General features: G+C 34.5%; 2 protein-coding genes across 4 annotated transcripts; both read right to left on the bottom strand.

Moving 5' to 3' along the window:
- Positions 1 to 6,454: 6,454 nt before the first annotated feature.
- Positions 6,455 to 7,045, bottom strand: LOC133825630 (uncharacterized). The gene has a single exon (XM_062258544.1). The coding sequence runs from the start codon at positions 7,043 to 7,045 to the stop codon at positions 6,455 to 6,457; it is 591 nt and encodes a 196-aa protein (XP_062114528.1).
- Positions 7,046 to 9,900: 2,855 nt separating this feature from the next.
- LOC133823967 (putative pentatricopeptide repeat-containing protein At3g01580) lies at positions 9,901 to 15,849 on the bottom strand. Of its 3 annotated transcripts, none has more exons than XM_062256827.1 (3): positions 15,675 to 15,827; positions 12,079 to 12,240; positions 9,901 to 11,902 (listed from the first exon to the last, which is right to left on the bottom strand). In XM_062256827.1, the coding sequence occupies exon 3, from the start codon at positions 11,873 to 11,875 to the stop codon at positions 10,145 to 10,147; it is 1,731 nt and encodes a 576-aa protein (XP_062112811.1). In that variant the 5' UTR covers positions 11,876 to 11,902; positions 12,079 to 12,240; positions 15,675 to 15,827; the 3' UTR covers positions 9,901 to 10,144. The 3 variants fall into 3 exon arrangements, with proteins under 3 accessions (XP_062112811.1, XP_062112809.1, XP_062112810.1); XM_062256825.1 differs by adding an exon at positions 13,342 to 15,494 and having other exon boundaries at positions 11,892 to 12,240; positions 15,675 to 15,849; XM_062256826.1 differs by lacking the exon at positions 15,675 to 15,827 and adding an exon at positions 13,342 to 15,659 and having other exon boundaries at positions 11,892 to 12,240.
- Between the last annotated feature and the right edge of the window lie 5,194 nt (positions 15,850 to 21,043).

The raw sequence follows: 21,043 nt of genomic DNA, 5'->3' as shown, positions 1-21,043 counted from the left end.
TGAGCATTAAACTCTTCTCGTAGGTAGGGCTATGCATTGTAGCAACATCCATCCTTGGGGAATCCAACTTCTGTTTCCCCCATGGAATGACCATATTCATTGTTAACCGAGATGTTAATTCCTTGTCCTCGTTTGGCAGAGCATTTCTCCTATTAGCCTCTTGTTCGGGGTTTCTTTTGGGGTTGCCAAGGCATTGGTGGAGCACCTCCTCCAGGCATGTCGTGGTCTATTGCAACGCACCTGGGCAGAAGGCCATGGGCTCCACAGACACTGGCGACCTGACGGTGTCTTCGAAACCCAAGAAATTTAGGATCGTTGGCCCTTCTCGAGACCTGAATGGGCTTGAAGGCTCAACGAGTCCTCTTCCTCTTCTGAGAGGGCACCACTTTCTCATTCCCATGAGCATGATGGGCCAGGGGAGCTCCAGATCCATCTGGGTGCACAGGTGGCACACCAGCTGGCGAATCTTGCACCATATCAGTGGGGTGCTCGGGGGGCACGCCCACTAGTGAGGCATGTGGCACTCCAGCTGGGTGCGCAAGTGGCACGCCAGCTAGCTACCTAGGTGGTACTTCGTCATGAGGGTCCACTTGCAGCCCTTGAGTTGCCAAAGTAGCCTTCATGGCGTTAACCAACTCATGTAGGGCAGCGATACTACCCTCCTCGGCCTCTATCTTTTGGTGCTGGGAAGCGATTTGACCTTTGAGGGCCAACACTTCTAGTGGCTCCTCCATGTAAAACGACTGGGAGTACTCACTTTTGTAGTAGTCGCCTCCGTCCTTGCCTTCATACCCATCATTTCGGTCGTAACCACCATCCAGAGCCACCTCCAGATTAGCAGGTGAAGGTGGTCGACTTGGTTCTCCTCCCTCACAACGGGAGGATGGATGTCTTCAGCAATGGAAACATCAAAATGTTGACTGTCTTTTTCGCTATCAACTAATTAAACAAAAAGTTAAAGAAATGCAAGAAAGAACACAATGATTTACGTGGTTCAGGCTATTAATTAACTCTAGTCCACGAATCACTTGTATTAGGATTTGAGGAGCTTAGGGGTTTAAAACTCCTATGAAGTTCATGCAGCATTTTAGCAATGCTCTGAATACAAAAAGTGGGAATCACATATCATTTACAAAGTGTGTCCTAGCCCTATTTATAGATGGCTGGGGACAATTAATTCCCTTAATGAGAATTTACTACAAATAGTCTCCCTTGATGTGGTATTAATGGATAATAAATATACATTCTCGTAGTTAAGGAGTTGATGGGCCTAGGCATATCACAGTGGGCCCATTTACGAGGTTACAACCCATAACTTTTTGGGGTAGCACATCTCTGACAGTGTCAGGGGGTAGTTGCACGTTTTCCTATGTCAAGCGGCGTTGGGAGACATCCTGCTTGTCGCTTGTACGGACTCAACACCGCGACTTGCGCAACAGTGAAATGTTAGACAGCTGCTTATGGTCCAGGGTCGCTACGCTAAACACCTGGCACTCTACTCCAGGCCCGGAGGACGATGCTTGCAGGCCTGGAAGACTTGAATGTAGGACATTGAGAACCTTCTAACTGTAGTTCTTGAGACGTAGTCCTCCTTGAGGACATACTTCTCCAGAGGTGATGCACGGTCAACACGGGGAGAGGCTTTCCTCCTAAGGAGCTCTAAGCGAGCCCACAAGGGCTTCATTATCTTCTGTGAAGCTTAATTACTCTTTAACAACTGTCACATGTTACTTAGAGAAAACACAGACAATAATTATTATTATAATAATATATAGTACATAATCCTACCTTTTATAATTATTTGATAAAATAAATATTTAGTAATATATATTAATATAAATTTAAATATTATAAAATATCATTATTATAATAATATTTAATACAAAACTAGATATTTAATAATTATACAAATATAAATTCAAATGTTCAAAAATATCATTATTTTAATAATATATAATACAAGAGTAGATATTTAATGATTATATTAATATAAATTCAAATGTTATAAAATATTATAATAATAATAATATATAATACACAATCCTATTTTTTATAAAATTTGTGAAGAATAAATATTTAATGATTATATTAATATATATTCAAATATTATAAAATATCATTATTATAATAATATTTAATACAAAACTATATATTTAATAATTATTGTAATATAAATATAAATATTATAAAATATCATTATTATAATATATATATAATACATAATATTAATTTTTATTAAAATTTTATCATTCATCTAAAAAGAAAATATGTTATTTAAAAAAAACATAGATAATATTTTAGTTTAATTTTTCTTTTAATATGTTTGTGACATTCTTTATATATAATATTATTTATTTATTTTATATGACAATTATAAAAAAAATTAATAAATTTTCTAAATAAAAATAAGTAAATGTAGATAATATGTTGTTTGCACCTAATATACTTAAATACATTTGTATAATATATATATATATATAAGTTGATAACTAAACTAATACCATATGATTACAATAACATGTATCACGTTCTTCTCACTAACTTGATTATGCTATGATCTAAATAATAAAAATAATAATTCACTTTGATTTTTTATTTTTATTTTAATAATAATTCCTTCTTTTATCTTAAAATATTATATAACAAGAGGAGTGCTGCTACCAACAACCTCCTATTTCAACATCTGTTCCCAAAAATATATGTCAGAGTATTTTATTAGGAAAATGAAAAAGAATTGTATATTGCTGTCAAAAGGTACATGAAAATGGTCTTATGGACCAAGAGAAACCAACAGAAATAGTTAGCCCTAAACTAACATAGTCAACAAGTCTAACTAATACTAACAGAAGTTTGACGGAAAAGTATTCTAATAGCCCCCCTCAAAATGGAGTGTAGAGATTTTTAACACCCATTTTGGTAATAAGGGAAGTATGAACAAAAGGAAATAAAGCTTTGGTAAAAATATCTGCTAGATTGTCTTTGCTTGTGACATGATTCATTTTGATGATGCCTTGGGTAACCTTTTCCCGAACTATGTGACAATCAATGTCAACATGTTTGGTTCTTTCGTGGAAAACTGGATTCTCTGAAATGTGTATCGCTGCATTGTTATCACAGAAGAGGATGACAGGTGTTTTGTGTTGTATGTCGAAGTCTTTGAGTATTGCGAGTTGCCAAGTAAGCTCACAAGTGGTATTCGCCATTGCACGGTACTCAGCTTCAGCAGATGAACGAGAGACTGTACTTTGTTTCTTAGATTTCCATGAAACTAATGAATTTCCAAGAAATACACAGTAACCAGAGATGGACCTTCTAATGTCAATGCAACTACCCAATCAGCATCAACAAAGGCTTTGAGTTGAAGGGCTTGATTGAGAGTTTGTTGGTGTAGAGAGAGGAAAAATAATCCTTGGCCTGGAGTTTCTTTGAGGTATTGAAGAACCTCTTGAGCAACATGTAAGTGAGGAAGCTATGGTTCGGAGAGGAATTGGCTCAATCTTTGGACAGCAAAGCATATATCAGGCCTTGTAATAGTAAGATATAAAAGTTTACCAATGAGACTTCTATAAAAAGTGGCATCGGGTAATGGTTCACCAATATCCTTGCTTAATTTAAGGTTAGATTTCATGGGAGTGGAGGAAGCCTTGGAACCTAAATAACCTGTATCAGACAATAGTTGTAAAGTGAAAGGACGTTGGGAAATAGAAATGCCATTTTTATTCCTACCAATTTCTAAACCAAGGAAGAAATGAAGAGGACCTAAGTCCTTGAGTTTAAACTTGTTGTCCAAATTTTTTTTGAAAGAAACAAGAGCTGATTCATTATTAGTTGTAATGAGAATGTCATCTACATATGTTAATAAGGCGAGGAATACACCTGATTTGTTTTTTATGAAAAGAGAGTGGTCGGATGGAGATTGAGTGAAGCCATGTTGTAAGAGTGTGGTGCTAAGCTTGGAGTACCATTGTCTTGAAGCTTGTTTAAGACCATACAAGCTTTTGTTGAGTTTGCACACCGAATTTGGAGGAAGTTGTCCATTGTGTACATAACCTTGGGGAAGTTTCATGTACATAATTTCATCAGGTCACCATGTAGAAAAGCGTTGTCGATATCCATTTGGTGTAGACTCCAATTATGGATAGCTGCTAGAGCTAGGATGATTTTGAAGGTGTTGAATTTCTCAACTGGGGCATAAGTGTCAATGTAGTCAACGCCTTGCCTTGTTTTTTAGTGTAGCCCTTAGCTACTAATTGAGCCTTGTATTGGTCTATTTTACCAGTAGGAGTGTATTTGACCTTGTAAATCCATTTGCTGGCAACTGTGTTGGAACCAGGAGGAAGAGAGACAACTTCCCAAGTGTTATTGCGTTGTAAAGCTTGTGGTTCAGCTGCATAGTCGATTTCCATTCTGGTAATGTAGATGCTGATTTGTAGGTAGTTGGTTCAGCAATGGTGTTTGCAGCAAGTATGGCAGCTTTGAAATGAGAAGATAACTTGTTATAAGATAAATAATTTGTAATAGAATGAGCTGTAGAAGAAGTAATATTATTGCAAACATAGTCAGCTAAGTGTGGAGGGCGTGAAGTGTGTCTGCCAGCCCGAGTTGTGGTATCTTCCTTGTTTAAAGTGGGAGATATTGGAATGGAAACTGCGTCAAATTTAGACCTACAACGTGGTAAAGTAGATGGAGGAAACATGGAATCAATCAAGTTAGATTGGTTAGTACTATGAAAAGGAAACATGCTTTCATGGAATTGAACATCACGAGAATAAAAAATTTGGTTTGTCTAAAGGTCAAGTAAAGTATAAGCTTTCATGCCTTCAGGATAACCAACGAATACGCATTGTTTTGAGAGTGGAGAAAATTTATGCCGATGACCAACTAAGGTGGAGGCATATGCGAGACACCCAAAGGTCTGTAGATGGTCATAAGAATGATCTTTTTTATGTAAAAGCTGAAAAGAAGTTTGATATTTCAGCAACTTAGATGGAGTTCTGTTAATGAGATAAACAAATGTTTGTATTATATAACTCCAATAAGAAAATGGTAGAGCAGATTGAAAAGAAAGAGCACGTGCAACATTAATTATGTGTTGGTGTTTTCTCTTAACTATTGAGTTTTGTTTAGGAGTGTCAACACAAGAGTGTTATTGTAGTGTTCCTTTTGTTGCATAAAAAGAAGACAAATTTAATTCTTTAGCATTATCAGAGCTAACCATTTTGATGTCGGAAGCAAATTGTGTGTTAATAAGAGTGAAAAAATTAGGGATAATAGTGCTAGCATCTGACTTAGCCTTTAGTAAGTAAATCCATGTGTATCGAGTACAATCATCAACAATAGTGAGAACGTATTTATATCCTTCTATACTGATAATGTGAAATGGACCCCATATATCTAAATGGATAAGATCAAAAGGAAGTGCTGAAAGATTATTATTAGAAACAAAAGGTAATTTCCTTTGATTTGAAAAATGACAGATGCTACAATGTTTTTCATAGGGATTTTGTACAGAAAAATCAAAAGACTTATTTAAGTGTCCTAACCGAGTGTGCCATTGAGTGGCATCAAAAACACTATTACACAAGATAGGTTGACTAAAATCAAAAGCAAGAGAGCTATCTTGTTGAATAGTGTATAGATTACCAGACTTTTCAGCTATCCCAATCTTCAAAGTCTCCTCCTGAATGATGCAATAATCAGAGTTGAAAGTTAAAGTGAATGCAACATTTTTAGTGAATGCAAAGACAGAAAATAGGTTAAAATGAAATGGAGGGATGTAAAGAACATTATGTAAAATAATATGTGTGTTTATTCGGACAGTTCCAATGGCAGTGACAGGGATTCAGATTCCATTAGGAAGACAAACATGCTTTGGAAAAGGAATATAATCAAAAGAATAAAAGCAAGATTTACTGTAGCAAATATGGTGAGTAGCACCACTGTCAATAATCCAATTAAATTGAGAGAAATTACCAGCAAAGTTTGAAACAGGGGCTGGAGTAGAATTTGAAGTTGTTGCACCTTTGTTCAAATGTTGAGTGAACAAGTTGATTAATTGTTGACATTGAGTTGTCAAAAGGTAGGGATCTGGGTCTTTGGTGGTGGAAGATTCGGTGGTGATGGAAGCAATGTTGGCAGCTTTGAGTTTTTCATGAGGCTTTCGAGGAGCACCATATCCAGGAGGGAAGCCATGTAAGAAGTAGCACTTGTCAATTAAATGTCCAGGTCTATTGCAATGGGTGCAAAAATTTCGGGGCTTCTTAGACCTAGGAGGGTGATATTGAGTTGTAGGTGTTGTTGCTGCAGCAATGGTGGGAATGGAATGAATGGTGGTAAAGCCAAGAGTCCGCTGGCTTTCTTCTTGAATGACCATAGAAAAAACCTTAGAGATGTTTGGGAGGGTCAAGTAGAAGAATCTGAGCACGAATGAGATGATAAGACTCATTCAACCATATCAAGAACTGTAAAACTTGATCAAGATTGTAAAAATCATTGAGCTTTTCCATTGCTCCACAAGTGTGGCAGTAGGATGAAACTCAGCAAATTCATCCCAAAGAAATTTGAGTCTAGTGAAGTAAGTTTGAACATCTTGGTTGCCTTGCTTGAGAGCAATAGCCGATTCTCTAAGTTGGAAAACTCTAGGCCCATTGCATTGGTTGAAACAATCAGACAAATCTTTCCACATAGCAGCTGCAGTGGTACGAAACATGATGCTTTCAGCAATATTGGGGGAAACAGAATGTAAAATCCAAGATATGACCATGTTGCTACATCTGAGCCAATGGGATAGGTAAGAATCAGTGGGAGGGGGTCGGGGAAGGGATCCATCGACGAAGGCGGTCTTGTTCTTGGCTGCTAAAGAAACAAAGATACCTCTTTTCCAGGATTGATAGTTGGGACCAGTAAGAAGAGAAGCTGTGAGGATGAGATTTATGTGATCTGTCAAGCTCAAGAAGTAGGGAGTGTCTTCGACTTGGAGACGAGGCCTTGTGTTGAGGTGCTTAGGAATAGGAGAAGCCCTTTCTTGAGGAATTTCAGTGGCCATTGATTCTTGATGCACGCGAGGAAGAGCGCTGGTTGTGGTTTCGCCATGGACATGATGATATTCTGGGCGATTTGCAGCAGAGGGGACATCGCCGGAGGTGGTTTCGCCATGGGAGGTGGAGCTTCTTGTTCATGGTCTAGCCATGGAAAAGTGGAAGGGCGGCAGAGCAAAGAAGAAGAGGGGAGAAGATTAGGGTTGTGTATTATTCTCTGATACCATATTAGGAAAAGGAAAAAAATAATTGTATATTATTGTCAAAAGGTACACGAAAATGGTCTTATAGACCAAGAGAAACCAACAAAAATAGTTAGCCCCTAACTAACATAATCAACAAGTCTAACTAATACTAACAGAAGTTTAACGGAAAAGTATTCTATATATTTTTTTCCAATTTTTTTAATGACGGTGTTCGTTGTAGTTATGGCATCCAACCTATAAATTTTTAAAAAATTATTAATAGTTTACAGTGCCGAAAACAGAGTTCCTGATCTTTCAGCTTACATTAAAAAAATACAAACCTATTTTTGGCACTATAAACTATTCAAAAAAATTCGAAAATTTGCATAAAAGATTTTGTAACTACAACGAACACCGCCAAGAAAAAATTTAGAAAAACAAATACTGTGTTATGTGTTTTTGGGGTAGAGATTTACTAGAAATTGAAATAGGAGATTAAACGTATCACTCCTCATATAATAATCTTATCATAACACACTTTTCTCTTTTTTATATTTTATCTTAAAATCATATGTTTTAATTATAGAGAAATTATAGAAAATGGCCAAAAATAAAGGCATGAAGAAGCTAATGTCCTCATTTTTAAAATTGTAGAGAAATGACCCTTCTACATTATTGATTACTTAAATTGCCATTTTTATAATTTATTTATTTATTTGGACTGTATGACTTTAATATAGTGGTATATGTATATTAGTTTTGTTTAATTAGTTTTTATTTTAAAGTTATATTGATTTTTTAAGTTTTTTATAGGTTGTTGGTATATTATTTTCCAATTAGTGTATATATTTTTTGTGGTATGGTATATAATTTTTTTTTTGTGATATTTAGTTTCTATTTTATTATATACATAGTAGTAGTATATAATTTTGTATTATAGTATATACATTTTAATGGTAGTATATAACTTTGTTAGCATAGTATATATATTTTTTAGTAATAATTTTGCAAGTTTTGATGGTATATTATTTTTCAACTTAGTATATATATTTTGTGGAATAGTATATCATTCAACAACCCATAAAAAACGAAAAAAATCAAAATAACTTTAAAATAAAAACTAATTAAACAAATATAATATACATATACCATAATATTAAAATATTTAGAATAAAATAGTAATTTGTCATATTTGGTAATATGTGATATTAAAGAGATGATTATGCTATTTTACTACAAAATTAAAAACACGGACATTTACTTACTCTCACACACCATTAAGGGTCATTTTGCACCATACCCATTTAATTATAAGTACTACAAATAAATATAATTTGGTGTCATGAATTATTTTTGGCATATGTATATCATTGTCATTTTTTAGTTTTTACCATAAATATATTTCTTATTTATCGGTTGTTTATTTTAATATTTAATATTCTTATTATGCTCAAATCTTAACTATTGAATCATTTTATCTAATGATATATTATTGAATTAAGAATTGGTATAAAAAACGGTGCTTATTGAATGTATCCCTAGTTTTATAATTTATAATGTTGTACAAATACTCATATTTTAAATTAAAATATAATAAATTTTTTAATATGAATAGTTTACTTAAGGAGGTTTTAATCTTTCCAGAATTTTAAAAATAAATTATTATTGTCAATTCCTTCTTGCATTTTCTATCAATTTTTATTAAACTAAAATGACCCTATAATAACAAAAATATAGAATTTCAATCAAGATTTCATATAGACGTTTATCTGTAGGTTAAAAAGACAACATGTGTCAAATATTTAAAATAATAATTTTTATTTATGTTTACGTTACAAAAAAGAAAGCACGTTATAATTAAATCAAAATCTAGTAAACGAGTGCATGGTTAGAATTATCAAGATGTACAAAGGATTTGTAATGGAGATTATGTAAGATAATATTTATGCATAATATACAAGGAGTATGAATTGAGATTTTAAGTTGGTAGAAAGGATCAAGCATTACTCCTCACGAATTTGATCTAGAGTTTCCTATCGGTCGATTAACTAAATGAATGTCGGAAATGAGATAATCATTATTATTATTTGGTAAGTTCCTTTTTTTTTCTTTTCTCATAAAAAAGAAAGAGAAAAAAAGTACAATTACAATAGAAAAGGATATTCTTTTTTAGTCTTTCTTTCTTGCATTTATGTTTACATTAATATTTAAGTTAATTTGTGTTTTCAATGCATTTTTTTTTATGATTTATTTGGAGCTTTTATAAGTTTTTCAAGAAATTTCAAATAATTTATAATGCAAGAATAGAGTTAAAATAGTTTGTTACGCTTATGATTAGTTTTTTTATACCAGTAAAAAGTCTTATGTTTGAACTTTGTTTTTGACATTTTAAATTATTTAAAAATTTATAAATACTCTAAATAATTAAAATATACACTACAAAAATTAAGCTGAAAATCATCAAGCTACAGAAAACAGGATGGGTGTGCACGGAAAAGAAACCAATAGTTTATATTTATGTTCAAGGTAATTTGAAACTGCAAGCACATGGTTTACTTTTGAGTTAAGTTTTTGTTGTTTTACTATAAGTGACTCTCACTCGAATGATTTATCATATTTCGTACAAATCAGACTAAAAACATATATGCATCAGTCGAGTTGTGAAAAAAGACGACAAAAAAGTAATTGAGACTAACTACTTATAATCTGGTCTTTCTGATCGTCGGAACTTGTAAGTCCATTGTAGCATCTCTAATGACGAAAATGAACATAAATAACTGTATTCTGTACATGTTGTAATTATCAAACGAATTGCACCTAAATTTTGGAGTAGAAAGCTCTAAATTACTACTATTTATATTGAAAATGAACATATATAACTGTTATTTTATTTTTGACATATATTAACAACTACAAGCCACATCAAAGTACTTTGGAATATGACTGAAACTTACCAAGTGAACACGAAGCTTGACAGTTAGCAGTACTTGGAAAGGTATCAAGTATTTGGCAATTAGGCCTTAGCCCTTCAAGAACCATTTCGTTGTGAAGTCTTAGGGCCCTTTTCTTGTCTCCCTTCTCAATGTAGCTAGCCATCATTGTCTCATACAAACACTCGTCTCTAGCTAGTGAACGGTCTTTCATAATCTGAAAATGTTTCTCAGCTTCCTCCATTTTACCCGACTGACAGAAGCTCTTTATCAATGCTGCAAAAACAGATGATCCCGGAGATAGTAACATGTTCTCCATTTCATAAAAGAGCTTGACAACTTCTTCAACATCACCTTTTTTCTCATAGGCATTAATGAGAGTAGCATAAGTGGTTTCATTTGGTGTGAAACCTTTTTTCTCTAATAATAGAGTTAATGTTGCATTAGCTTTTTCCATATCTCCATTTTCACAAAGCTTTTCAATCATCTCATTGAAAGCAGAACTACTTGGAATGAAGCTCTGCTCCACCATTCTTTTGCAACTTCTTAAGCTTTCTTCTAATATTCCTGCCTTGGCAAATCCCTTAATAAGGTAATTGAAAGTCTCATCGTATGGCTTCAAACCCATGTCCTCCATATCTTGCATCAAGCAATTTGCTTCTTCAATTCTTCCCTCTTTACAGTAGCCTCCTATAAACAGCGTAAGAACAAAAGGGTTTGGCCGAAAACCTCTCTTGAGCATTTCTTCATACACATCCCAGGCAGGGCCTAAATTTCCTAGCTTCACTTTAACATAGACAATCAAAGAGTAAGCAATGGTGTCAAAGACCATATTCTTTTGCAACAATCTTTTCAATATCTCCATACCATCTTCAACTCTGCCTTCATCCAAAATCCTCAAAATCAAATTGGTGTTGACAATCACAGAAGGAGAGCATCTATTCCCATGGATCCTATCCAACATTCCAATTACTTTTTGCAGCTTCCCTTCCATGCACAACGAACTAATTAATGTTTGAATTGTTGTTCCATTTGGGTATATCCTTTTTGTAATCATATGCTCATAAATCTTCCAAACTAGAGTATTCTGGCCAGACTTTTGAACAACGTGCACCAAAGTGTTGAAAGTTGCAAGACTTAATGAGAACCCATGTTTTTCCAAATAGCAGCAAACATCAAAACCAGCCTCAAACATTCTCAATCTAGAATAAACTTGTATAAGCAGATCAAAAACAAATGGATTCGAAGCAGTGTTTTTATAACTACTAAGTAGTGAATCCACCACTAGGAATCTAGAAGAATCTCCTGAATTTTTCTTCAGAACTGATTCAATCAAAGCTCTAGCATCCACATTCAGCCGAGCTTGGACCAGAATATGAATGGCTATGCAATAAGAGTGGATTCCATGCTCAGATTTGTTTCTGTGAGATGACCAATGAAAGAAACCCAAAGCCTGCTTTGCATCAATAGGTTCCTTCAATTCCAGTAGTACTTTCTCAACAAGCAGTTCATCAAGCTCAACGTGATGAAATTTTTTAGTGAGTATGTCCCAATTTAAACCGCTTCTGAACGAATTACATATGGAAGTGACAACATTAAACGATGTTGCCTCTGTATGTATCAGTTGGAATTTTTCTAACTGCGGACCACCTCGATGTAGTTTCCCACAAGATTTCAAGGATTTGGAGATTAAAGATGGAACTAGTAGACGGAGTAAGCTCATATTATGTGAAATCACCTCAATGTAATACTGTCAAATGTCAATGATCTGGTTATATTAGTCCTAAATATCAAACTGGTAGTAGTACTAAGGATATAGGATTTGTTGAAGACCAAATATCAAGCCATAAGTTTTTCCTTCTTGAATTAGAATAGTAAACAAGCAAATGTTAAAAAACACTTGAATCGGTATGTAGACATGCATACCTTAAAATAAGCCAAGCCTATTTATACATCCTTGAAATCGCATGTAAACATAGCTAGCTTTCATTGAAGACAGATGTGTCATAAGGATATCTTATCCTTTTTCAATTTAGTGTTGCATATGCTTTTCTGAATTTCCTTGCATAGCTCGACAAGTCATGAGACCTTATTCAAAAAAACAAAACAAAAAACAAAAAAGCAATGAGATGGAGAAGAATATATGGCTCACTCCATTAAAAGATAGTTGATAAAATTAACAGCAAATATAACTCTACATGTGACTTAATTTAAGTACTTTTGGTGTGAAATTATCAAACAATATGGCGGGGAAAAGAAATGTGTAGAGGGTCATCCCCCTTTAGAAAATAAAAAGAGGGTAAAGCACTGTTTAAAATGGCTGAAGTAAAGAGGTTAAAAGCCTATAACTATATATATATATATTTACATGTATTATGAACTAATCATTCCGTGTCATGATTCTTGTGCACATTCTTTGCACCGGAGACAAAATGAATTGTGATTATTATGCCATATAAACATTTAAAGAAATTAGAGTTAATGGGTCTCCTGGTTTAGTGGCTTGCTTTAATTCTTTTCTGACTCATTAATTGGACTTATATAAGAACCTCTAGCAAAGTTTCCATATGAAACACACACCAAACTTCCATGAAAAACCAAGCATAAACTTTTTGCAGGGATCTTCATGCTTTTGACTTCTCAGACCCTCCAGCAATTACTTAGCTTATTACTAACTTCAGAAATCTAGAGTTGTTATATTTATTAATCGCCAGTGTACCACATTTAATTTAATATAACTTCCTACACTATCAGAGTCAGGTTAAAGCTATCTGTGTCTAGGTTAACACCATTGCTCTAGACATTAATAGGATTGACAGCACCATCGTAGAGAAGGTGCCTAAAGTCTATATCTGAAGGCAACTTATCTCAACAAAAATGAAATTAAACAAACTTGCCCAAATTTGTACAATGTTGGCTCACTTATGCTGATAAATGAAGGTTTTCCTTTTCAGTTTTATCTCAGAACATAATGTAAGTCATTAGAAAAAGAAGAGTTGGGACTAAGATTTCATTCTGTACTAAATCTTTGTACTCTGTTTTCTTAAAGATCAGAGAGTCAACCACTCCTTATCAGGCTAAAGGCCCATTTTCCATGTGGTTTATCTTAGGGCCAGTTTGGTACAGCATTTTCCTAATTTTATACAAGGCTTAGAAGTACTTAAATTCTCACTTGTATAACTATAATACCTTATCATCATGATGCAGAAGTTCAGTATCAGGAATATAAGCATCTTCTCTCATCTTCACCTCCAACTTTCTCAGTAATTCGTAAATCTGGTCAGAGTCTGGGTGAAATCTATCACCAGCAACAAAGCTATAGATTTTCTTTCCTGCTTCAACCGTACTTTCACCAAATGTCTTCTTCAACTTCTTTTCCTTAATTAGAGTTCTAAGTTCTGCCACACTTTCCCATTTCTCGTCCACAGCATAGATATTTGATAGCAATATATAATACCCTGCGTGGTTAGGATCTAACGTGAAAAGATTCCTGGCTGCAACCTCTCCCAATTTGACATTGTGATGAATACGACAAGCACCAAGTAAAGCTCCCCAAACATGTGGCCCAGCTGGAAATGGCATTTTGTTGATAAGTTCCATGGCCTTTTCCAACTTTCCGGTGCGACCTAGAAGATCAACTATCATTCCATAATGCTCAGAATTTGGTTTCAGTTGGTAATGCAGCATTGTATTAAATATTTCTAACCCCTTTTCAACAAGACCCGAATGGCTACACGCGGATAAAACAGAGAGAAATGTAACACTGTTGGGTCTAACACCTGAGTTCTTAACCATTTGATCAAATATATTTACAGCTTCTCTTCCACACCCATGGATTGCATAAGCTGCAATCATGGCACTCCAGATAAAAACATCTTTGTTCACAATTCCTTCAAATATTTGGATTGCATTATCTAGGCTACCACACTTTGAGTACAACTCTATCAGTGAAGCTCCAACAAAGATGTTCTTGTTAAATCCCCTTTTCTTCACACAACAATGAAGGCAGAGAGCTTGCTGAAGAATCCCCAACTGTGCACATGCTGCCAGAATCTTCACCATAGCAACAGCATCAGGTTTAATATCATATAATAGCATGTTACAAAATATCCCAATTGACTTATGTGCCAATCCATTATGAGCATAACCGCCTATCAATGCAGCACAAGAAACCACGTCTTTCTTGGGCATTCTTTCAAAGACATTTACTGCTCTGTCAGGGGTGAAACACTTCATGTACATATCAATTAGAGCTGTAGATACCAAGACATCCAATTCAAAACCTTTCCTAACAGAAAGTTCATGAATCTTTATACCTTCTTCTAAGGTACAGGCAATTGTACATGCCTGCAATGCATTAACAACTGTCACTGAATTGGGTTCAATTTTCCGGTTAATCATTTCATTGAAAAGATCTAATGCTTCCACAGATGCCCCATTAAGAGCACAACAAGCAATAATTGAGCTCCACGATATCACATCTTGTTCTGGCATTCTATTAAACAAGCTAGTGGCAGATTTCATGGAACCTGTCTTTGCATATAGATTCAAAAGTGAATTGACCAAAGATAAATCAGTATGAATGCCCCTCCTAATGACAAAACCATGTACGCTACTACCAAGCTTAAAATTTGATAGCTGAGCACAAGCAGAAACAATACTGACAAGTGTCACTCTATCAGGAGCTAAACCCTCCAACATAACCATTTGGGAGAAAAATCTTAATGCTTCTTCAGGACTGCCATTTTGCTCATACCCAGTAACCATTGAAGTCCACAAAACAACATCAGGTAGAGAAAATTCCTTAAACACTTGTAAAGCATCATCCATAAGCCCACTTTTTGAGTAAAAATCGACTAAAGCTGAACCCACATACATGTCCTGACCAAACTTTTCATGTTTCTTTATGAACCCATGTAATGTTTTGCCATATCCTACAGCCCTTAACCCTGCGCATGCCTTAAGAGCAATGGGTACTGTGAAATTATCAGGCTTTTCATCATCTGCTCTTCCAGTAGATACCATGTTGTAAAAGAGACACAAAGTCTCTTCCCACTGTTTATCTCTACAGTAGCTCCTAAGCGCAGCGTTCCATAAATAAACAGTCCTATGGGGCGTTTCATCGAACACTTTGCGGGCATGCTCAAGTGATGCATATTTTGCATACAAGGCACTGAGCTTTGTCGCAAAGAAACTATCATGAGCAAAGCCAGCTTTGAAGGTTTGACAGTGAAGCTGTGCCACTGATTTCCAACTATTACAAGATCCAAACAGATTAACAAGCAGTTCCCTCCTTTTCATATAGAAAAATAAGGTGCCTAATAATAAAGGATGGTGTAACGCTGGATTGAAAATGAAGGATTTTAGTTTATAACTCCATAGATAGCCATTATAACTTAGCTAATTTACAGTAGTGTTACAGTCCTTTCACGCTCGGGTTATATAAACAAATATATATATATATATATACATATATAACGCTTGCTCTGAAGATAAAAGAGAAGACAGCAAACATTACATACCTGATAGAAGGTAGCAATAGCGAGAGAGCGAATGGTTGAGAGAGATAATGTGGCGCGGCTTAAATTCTGAAACTTTACTCACAGCGAACCACAGTTCCACACTTCAGTTGGTTAGGATATGTTAAAACATATTTTTAAGACTAGAAAAATAACAATTGTTTTGTGAATTTAAAATATAGGACAAATAAGAATTTGTTTCCCCCTTCAACTACTATAATTAATGTAATTGTAGAGTTTTGTCCCTACAACTTTTTTATTTTGCAAAAATCATCTTCAAACTATAGCAATTATTAAAAATATGTCTATGTTATTTTGTTGGTCCATTTTTTTAAGTAGTTTGTTGACTTGGCTCTAAAGTAACACTATTCAAGAGTAAATAATTTGTTGATGGTACGATTCGAGAGTTCACCTAGAATATATATATGCATAAATAGTGGTCTAATGACAAATTCTAATTATATACATTTGCATTTTTAATGTTAATATGTGTATGTTTAGTGTCAATAAACTTTATTCTAATTAGTTTCAGTTAGTTAAATATTTCATGCTACAACTATGTTTTGTGGTCTGCGACCATATCAACAAATCATTCAAAAAAATAGAAATTAGCGTCAAAACCTCCTATTTTTATCTTCTTATACATTTAACCCTTACTTCTTTATTTTTGCCAGTTAAACCTTCCAAATCCACGTTTCGTTACCATATTTATTGTTTATGTCGATTCCCCCCACTATCTCCCCAAACCCTCATATGTGGCCCATTGAAACCTATCCAGCTCACTCATAGGTGCCCGCATAGATAATTAAATTAGAAAAAGAATAAAAAAATACATAGATGAAAAAGAAAATAAATTAAATTAGAACAAAAAAAGAGGAAAACTATCATCATCTCAATTGTCGAAGCTTTGGTTGTCGAAGCCCTAGTTTGACGAAGATGGAAGCACTGTGACAAGTGAAATGTCATTGTCGGCCACCAAAACCAGTAGTGGTGAAGACGTCATGGACGAATGCAAACTCAGGAGAAGGTTTCTAATCTGCTGCAAACATCCCATGAGTTTATCTTCTCTCTTTTTTCATTTTTTTGCATTAGTTCTTTCTGATGTTTAATGGTGGTTGGTATATGAAGGAGCTTGGATGCTATAATTATTGGCGATGGTTGGACCCAGAAATGTGCCAACGTTCGACAATTGTGATACCCAAGCTGCTTAGGAAGATTCAAGAACTGGAGAGTGAAGTTTCCTCCTTATCCGAAATTGATGAACCCCCATATTTAATGGACAAAAAACCATCAATGATGCATAGCAAGTCAATGTCTATGGAAAGAAATCAATCAGATATGGAGAGCTATGGTGAATGCAGCCCAAAAATTACAGTTTCTGAGAACAAATTCAAACAAAGCTTGCAAAATCCTCTTCTGATTTGTGTTGTATTTTTCTTTTTGTTGTTGTGGCTGAAATATTGAAATGGTGTTTAGGTTGTAACTGTTGGATTATGTATCAAACTCAGCTATAAATGAAAAGTAGCACTTATTTTGAATGAAACAATTTAACTTTCAATTAATTTGTGTGTATAAAGTAGTCAATGAAATCAACATCTTTCATTTAAGTAAGTTTCATTTCTATAATCATTGAAATTATAAATACATGGTAATTGTCATTTGTTCATAACACATAAAAAAAAAAGACAACAATTCTAACATATACCTAGTTTCCCTTTGTTCCCAAACAAAAAATTATTTGCCTATATGTCCAACATATACACAGGTGTCTTTTTTTCCCAAAAAAATGTCTAAGAATTTACATAAAAATATAAAATCTTGCAAATGTTAGTAGTAATCCTAAACACTAGGCCCTGCAGCACTTGGTGCAGTTGCCCCTACAGCACTTGATGCACTTTCCCCTGCAGCACTTGGTGCATTTGCAACTTCCCTTGCTTGTTGTTTCTCCTTTCTTTTCCTCATCTTCAATGTTTCTTAAGTAGGGTTATTACTTGGTGGGCGGCTTCTTTTTTTTCTTTTGCAACTAAAACAAGAAAAATGAATTATGTTAAGTGTCAATTGCAGCCAACAAGATTTCTCAATTAATTTTGGCACTGAAGTGAAATATGCAGTACCTCAAGGGCTGCTACATTTGTGCATGTTGTCCTGAAGTGTCCTGGTTGCTTGCAATTGCTACAATGGACAACTTGACATGTTTTCTTTGTCTTGGTGGTTGTAGGAGGGGGTGGCTCATCTGCATCTTTCATTTGTTTTTTCATAGGCCTTCCTGGTAGGTTGTTGTCACCTAGAGGAAAGACTGGATTGAGACCAGTTTTTGGCCAATTGTCTGGGCTCGACAAAGGCTCCACTGTGCCTACAAAAGCTCCTTGGAATAATACTTTGTGATAACACTTATGAATATACCCCCCATATTTCATGGTTGTTGTTGCGTAAATTTAAGCAAAATGCAAGTGTACACTGTCAACAACAAGTAATACAGTAGCAAGTATCAGATATCGTCTCCACAATGACTATTTTTATGCTTTTCAATGTGAAAATAAACACTAGTAAAATGATTCAAAAGTACGAAAATAAAATTGATGGTAACTACACTAGGCAAAGAGAAACTAATTAAATGCAAAAAATAAAAAATAAAAAAACCAACTGGAAAAATAATAGCAAGAAGTTTCAAATATGAGATGTTAAGCTAGAACAATTTTCCCCCTAATATGCAAAATACTGACAGTAATGCTGGATCAATGCTGCAACAACATAGCGTTTATTAGTCAAGAATCCCAATTAATTTCATAGGCTTTCGTCGAAGCCACTATGGTTTCAATCTTCTAATTAAATCACATATGTCTAAGACTATGCATGGTAATAATATATGTCTATATCACTACAATATTGAAATCAAAGAAACCAAGCATGCATCATTCAAATTGTGTGTCAATTACTCCCAACCTTTCAGAATTGAAAATTAACTCTATTATTTACTAAAGGTGATCAATCATTAGCAAATATTAAACAAGATAAATATTTGAATTAATAAATCTCATATTGCATTAGCGTCAAAATAAAAGTGTCAATATTTTCACATATTAGGGTTCAAATGATCCTAACTATTTGGATTTTAGCTCATAATCATAATCTCAAAAACACATAAATAATAACAATCCATAATCTGAAATTAAAAAGATAAAATTAAAAGAAACTATAAATAAAAATGAGAAGTTCAAGCCAAATTAATGTCTCAATTGACTATTTCTTCTTTCTTTGCCTTTTTCTTCTTCTTCCTGTCTCCTTCCCACGTCAAAAAATGGCTGCCAAATTGAGTCTAAAAAAATATACTAGGCGGTCGTGTTTTTCTTTCTGGTCGTGTATATTTCCCTCAAAAAAATGGGAAACAAGACAATTCCACATCTATCTTAGGTTAGCCCCCCTCCTCTGTCACGTGGCCTTCAAAATCCCTTATTGTTTTCTTTTCTTTTGATTGGGCCTTTTTGTCACAAATGGACCAAAGTACAACTAAAGCTCAAATCTTCTTTTATCAATTAATTTTAGCCCAATTAATTTAATTACAAAAATTGAGTTAGAGACAAAAAATAGAAGCTTCACACGTGGACCCTCAAAATAGAGTAGTTGTCAGGATGCTATACAGCTACAATGCCACAGCATTCCTCAAATTCTGATTCAACTTCAAGCTTTAATTCTTTCTCAAATTGCTCCAAACTTAAAGACCACCTATCAAGATAATAAACCAACATTTTTTTAGAGATTTTTCCAGCATTACTATACTATTTAATATTATCTTACTTTAATTAATATTTAATAAAAACACAATAAAACTACTACAAAACATCACAAATCACTCTACCTTTATTGAAATCTAAGTTTAAAAGCACTAAAATAACTCTATATTCTAGAGTTATCAGTTGCAAAACCAAATGGTAGTCAATCCATGTCCACATGGAATCCATGTGAGCTCAAACATTCTACATGTGTAGCTACACTTTTCCAAATCAACTGTATAACCAGATCCAGTGTTGGAGTTAACTTGGAATTTTGTAGCATTTACACTTGCACTGTGCAATAACGAGTAATCTATTTTTGCTTCTCTATTACCTTCACAATATTGGCATGCACAGGATGCTTCCATTTGTCCACACTCTCTCTTCTCTTATTGAATCTACACATCAACCAATATCTAATTTTCTCTAGGAGTGTAATTATTGGTTTGTCCCTCGCATCCATGATTGTGTGGTAGAAGTTTTCACAGATATTATTCAGCAACATGTAACATTTCACTCCTTTAAAATAAGTCTTACTCCACTCAGAAGGCTCTTTAGCAGCCAGCCAGTTGCAAACCATTTCATTGACATCCTTTAAGTCTTTCATTTTCTTATCAAATTCAGTAGGTGTGGTTTCCCTTGCTACTTCCCAAAGCAATTGTTAAAGGACAAGGTTAGGGAAGTCCTTTTTGAAATTACCATGCAAGTATCTGACACATAATCAACTATTTGCTCCTTGGAAAATAGCCTCTGCTACATTTTGTATACCCTTCTGTTTGTCACTAATCATAGTGAATGTGGTTGGATCTGTGGGGATTAAATCATCTCTCAACTGCTCCAAAAACCAAGTATAGCTGTCAGTAGTCTCCTTCTCAACTACTGCATATGCTATTAGGAGGATTGAATTGGTCTCATCTATCCTAATTGCAGCCAACAATATTCCTTTGCAGTACCCCTTCAAAAAAAAAATAGCCATCTAAACCTATAAGTGGCCTAGAACCTTGTAAGAAGCCATCCTTGCAGGCCTTTAGACATATGTAGACCCTCTTAAATATCATTTTTCTCATCCTTCAACTCAGTCTGTGCCTTAGCTGTGCTTCTAGGGTTGGTATTTAAAATTTGTTTGCAGTAATCATCTAGTACTGCAAATTGTTGTACCACTAAAATCTCAAGTTGTTCTTTAGCAGTGCTGGGAGCTCTGTAGAACTTAGAAGTTGAAACCATGGAGTACTTTGTGTTCTGAGTCATCTCCCTAAAAGCAGAGTAATCCATGTTGGGATGCAATCTAAATTGATCGATAAAGTGCTTTGCAAGCCATTGTGCATCAATGTGCCTATTATTCAATACTATTCCACAATTGTGTGTGTCCAATAAAGTATTAACTCTGAAAGTTTTACCATTTGTCTTCACATGAGCATAGACCACCCAAGGACAACCAGCATCTTTACATTTAGCTCTTAGCTTATGTGCATCATTGGCTATGAACCTATACTCTCTATCTATGTGTATAAAATGCTCTTTCAAAGCAAATCTAAGCAACTGCACATTCCCAAATTCCATTCTCATAGTGAATTTGAAATCAAATACATTTGTTTTTGGATT

The sequence above is a fragment of the Humulus lupulus genome, chromosome 3, assembly GCF_963169125.1.
Source record: "Humulus lupulus chromosome 3, drHumLupu1.1, whole genome shotgun sequence".
Lineage (NCBI taxonomy): Eukaryota > Viridiplantae > Streptophyta > Magnoliopsida > Rosales > Cannabaceae > Humulus > Humulus lupulus.
The sequence above is the reverse complement of the archived record's forward strand: the minus strand, read 5'-3'. Positions and strand labels throughout refer to the sequence as shown.

Bases quoted from the DNA above. Each gene is read 5' to 3' on its own strand.
- LOC133825630 (XM_062258544.1), bottom strand. From the start codon at position 7,045: ATGGCCACTGAAATTCCTCAAGAAAGGGCTTCTCCTATTCCTAAGCAC.
- LOC133823967 (XM_062256825.1), bottom strand. From the start codon at position 15,453: ATGAAAAGGAGGGAACTGCTTGTTAATCTGTTTGGATCTTGTAATAGT.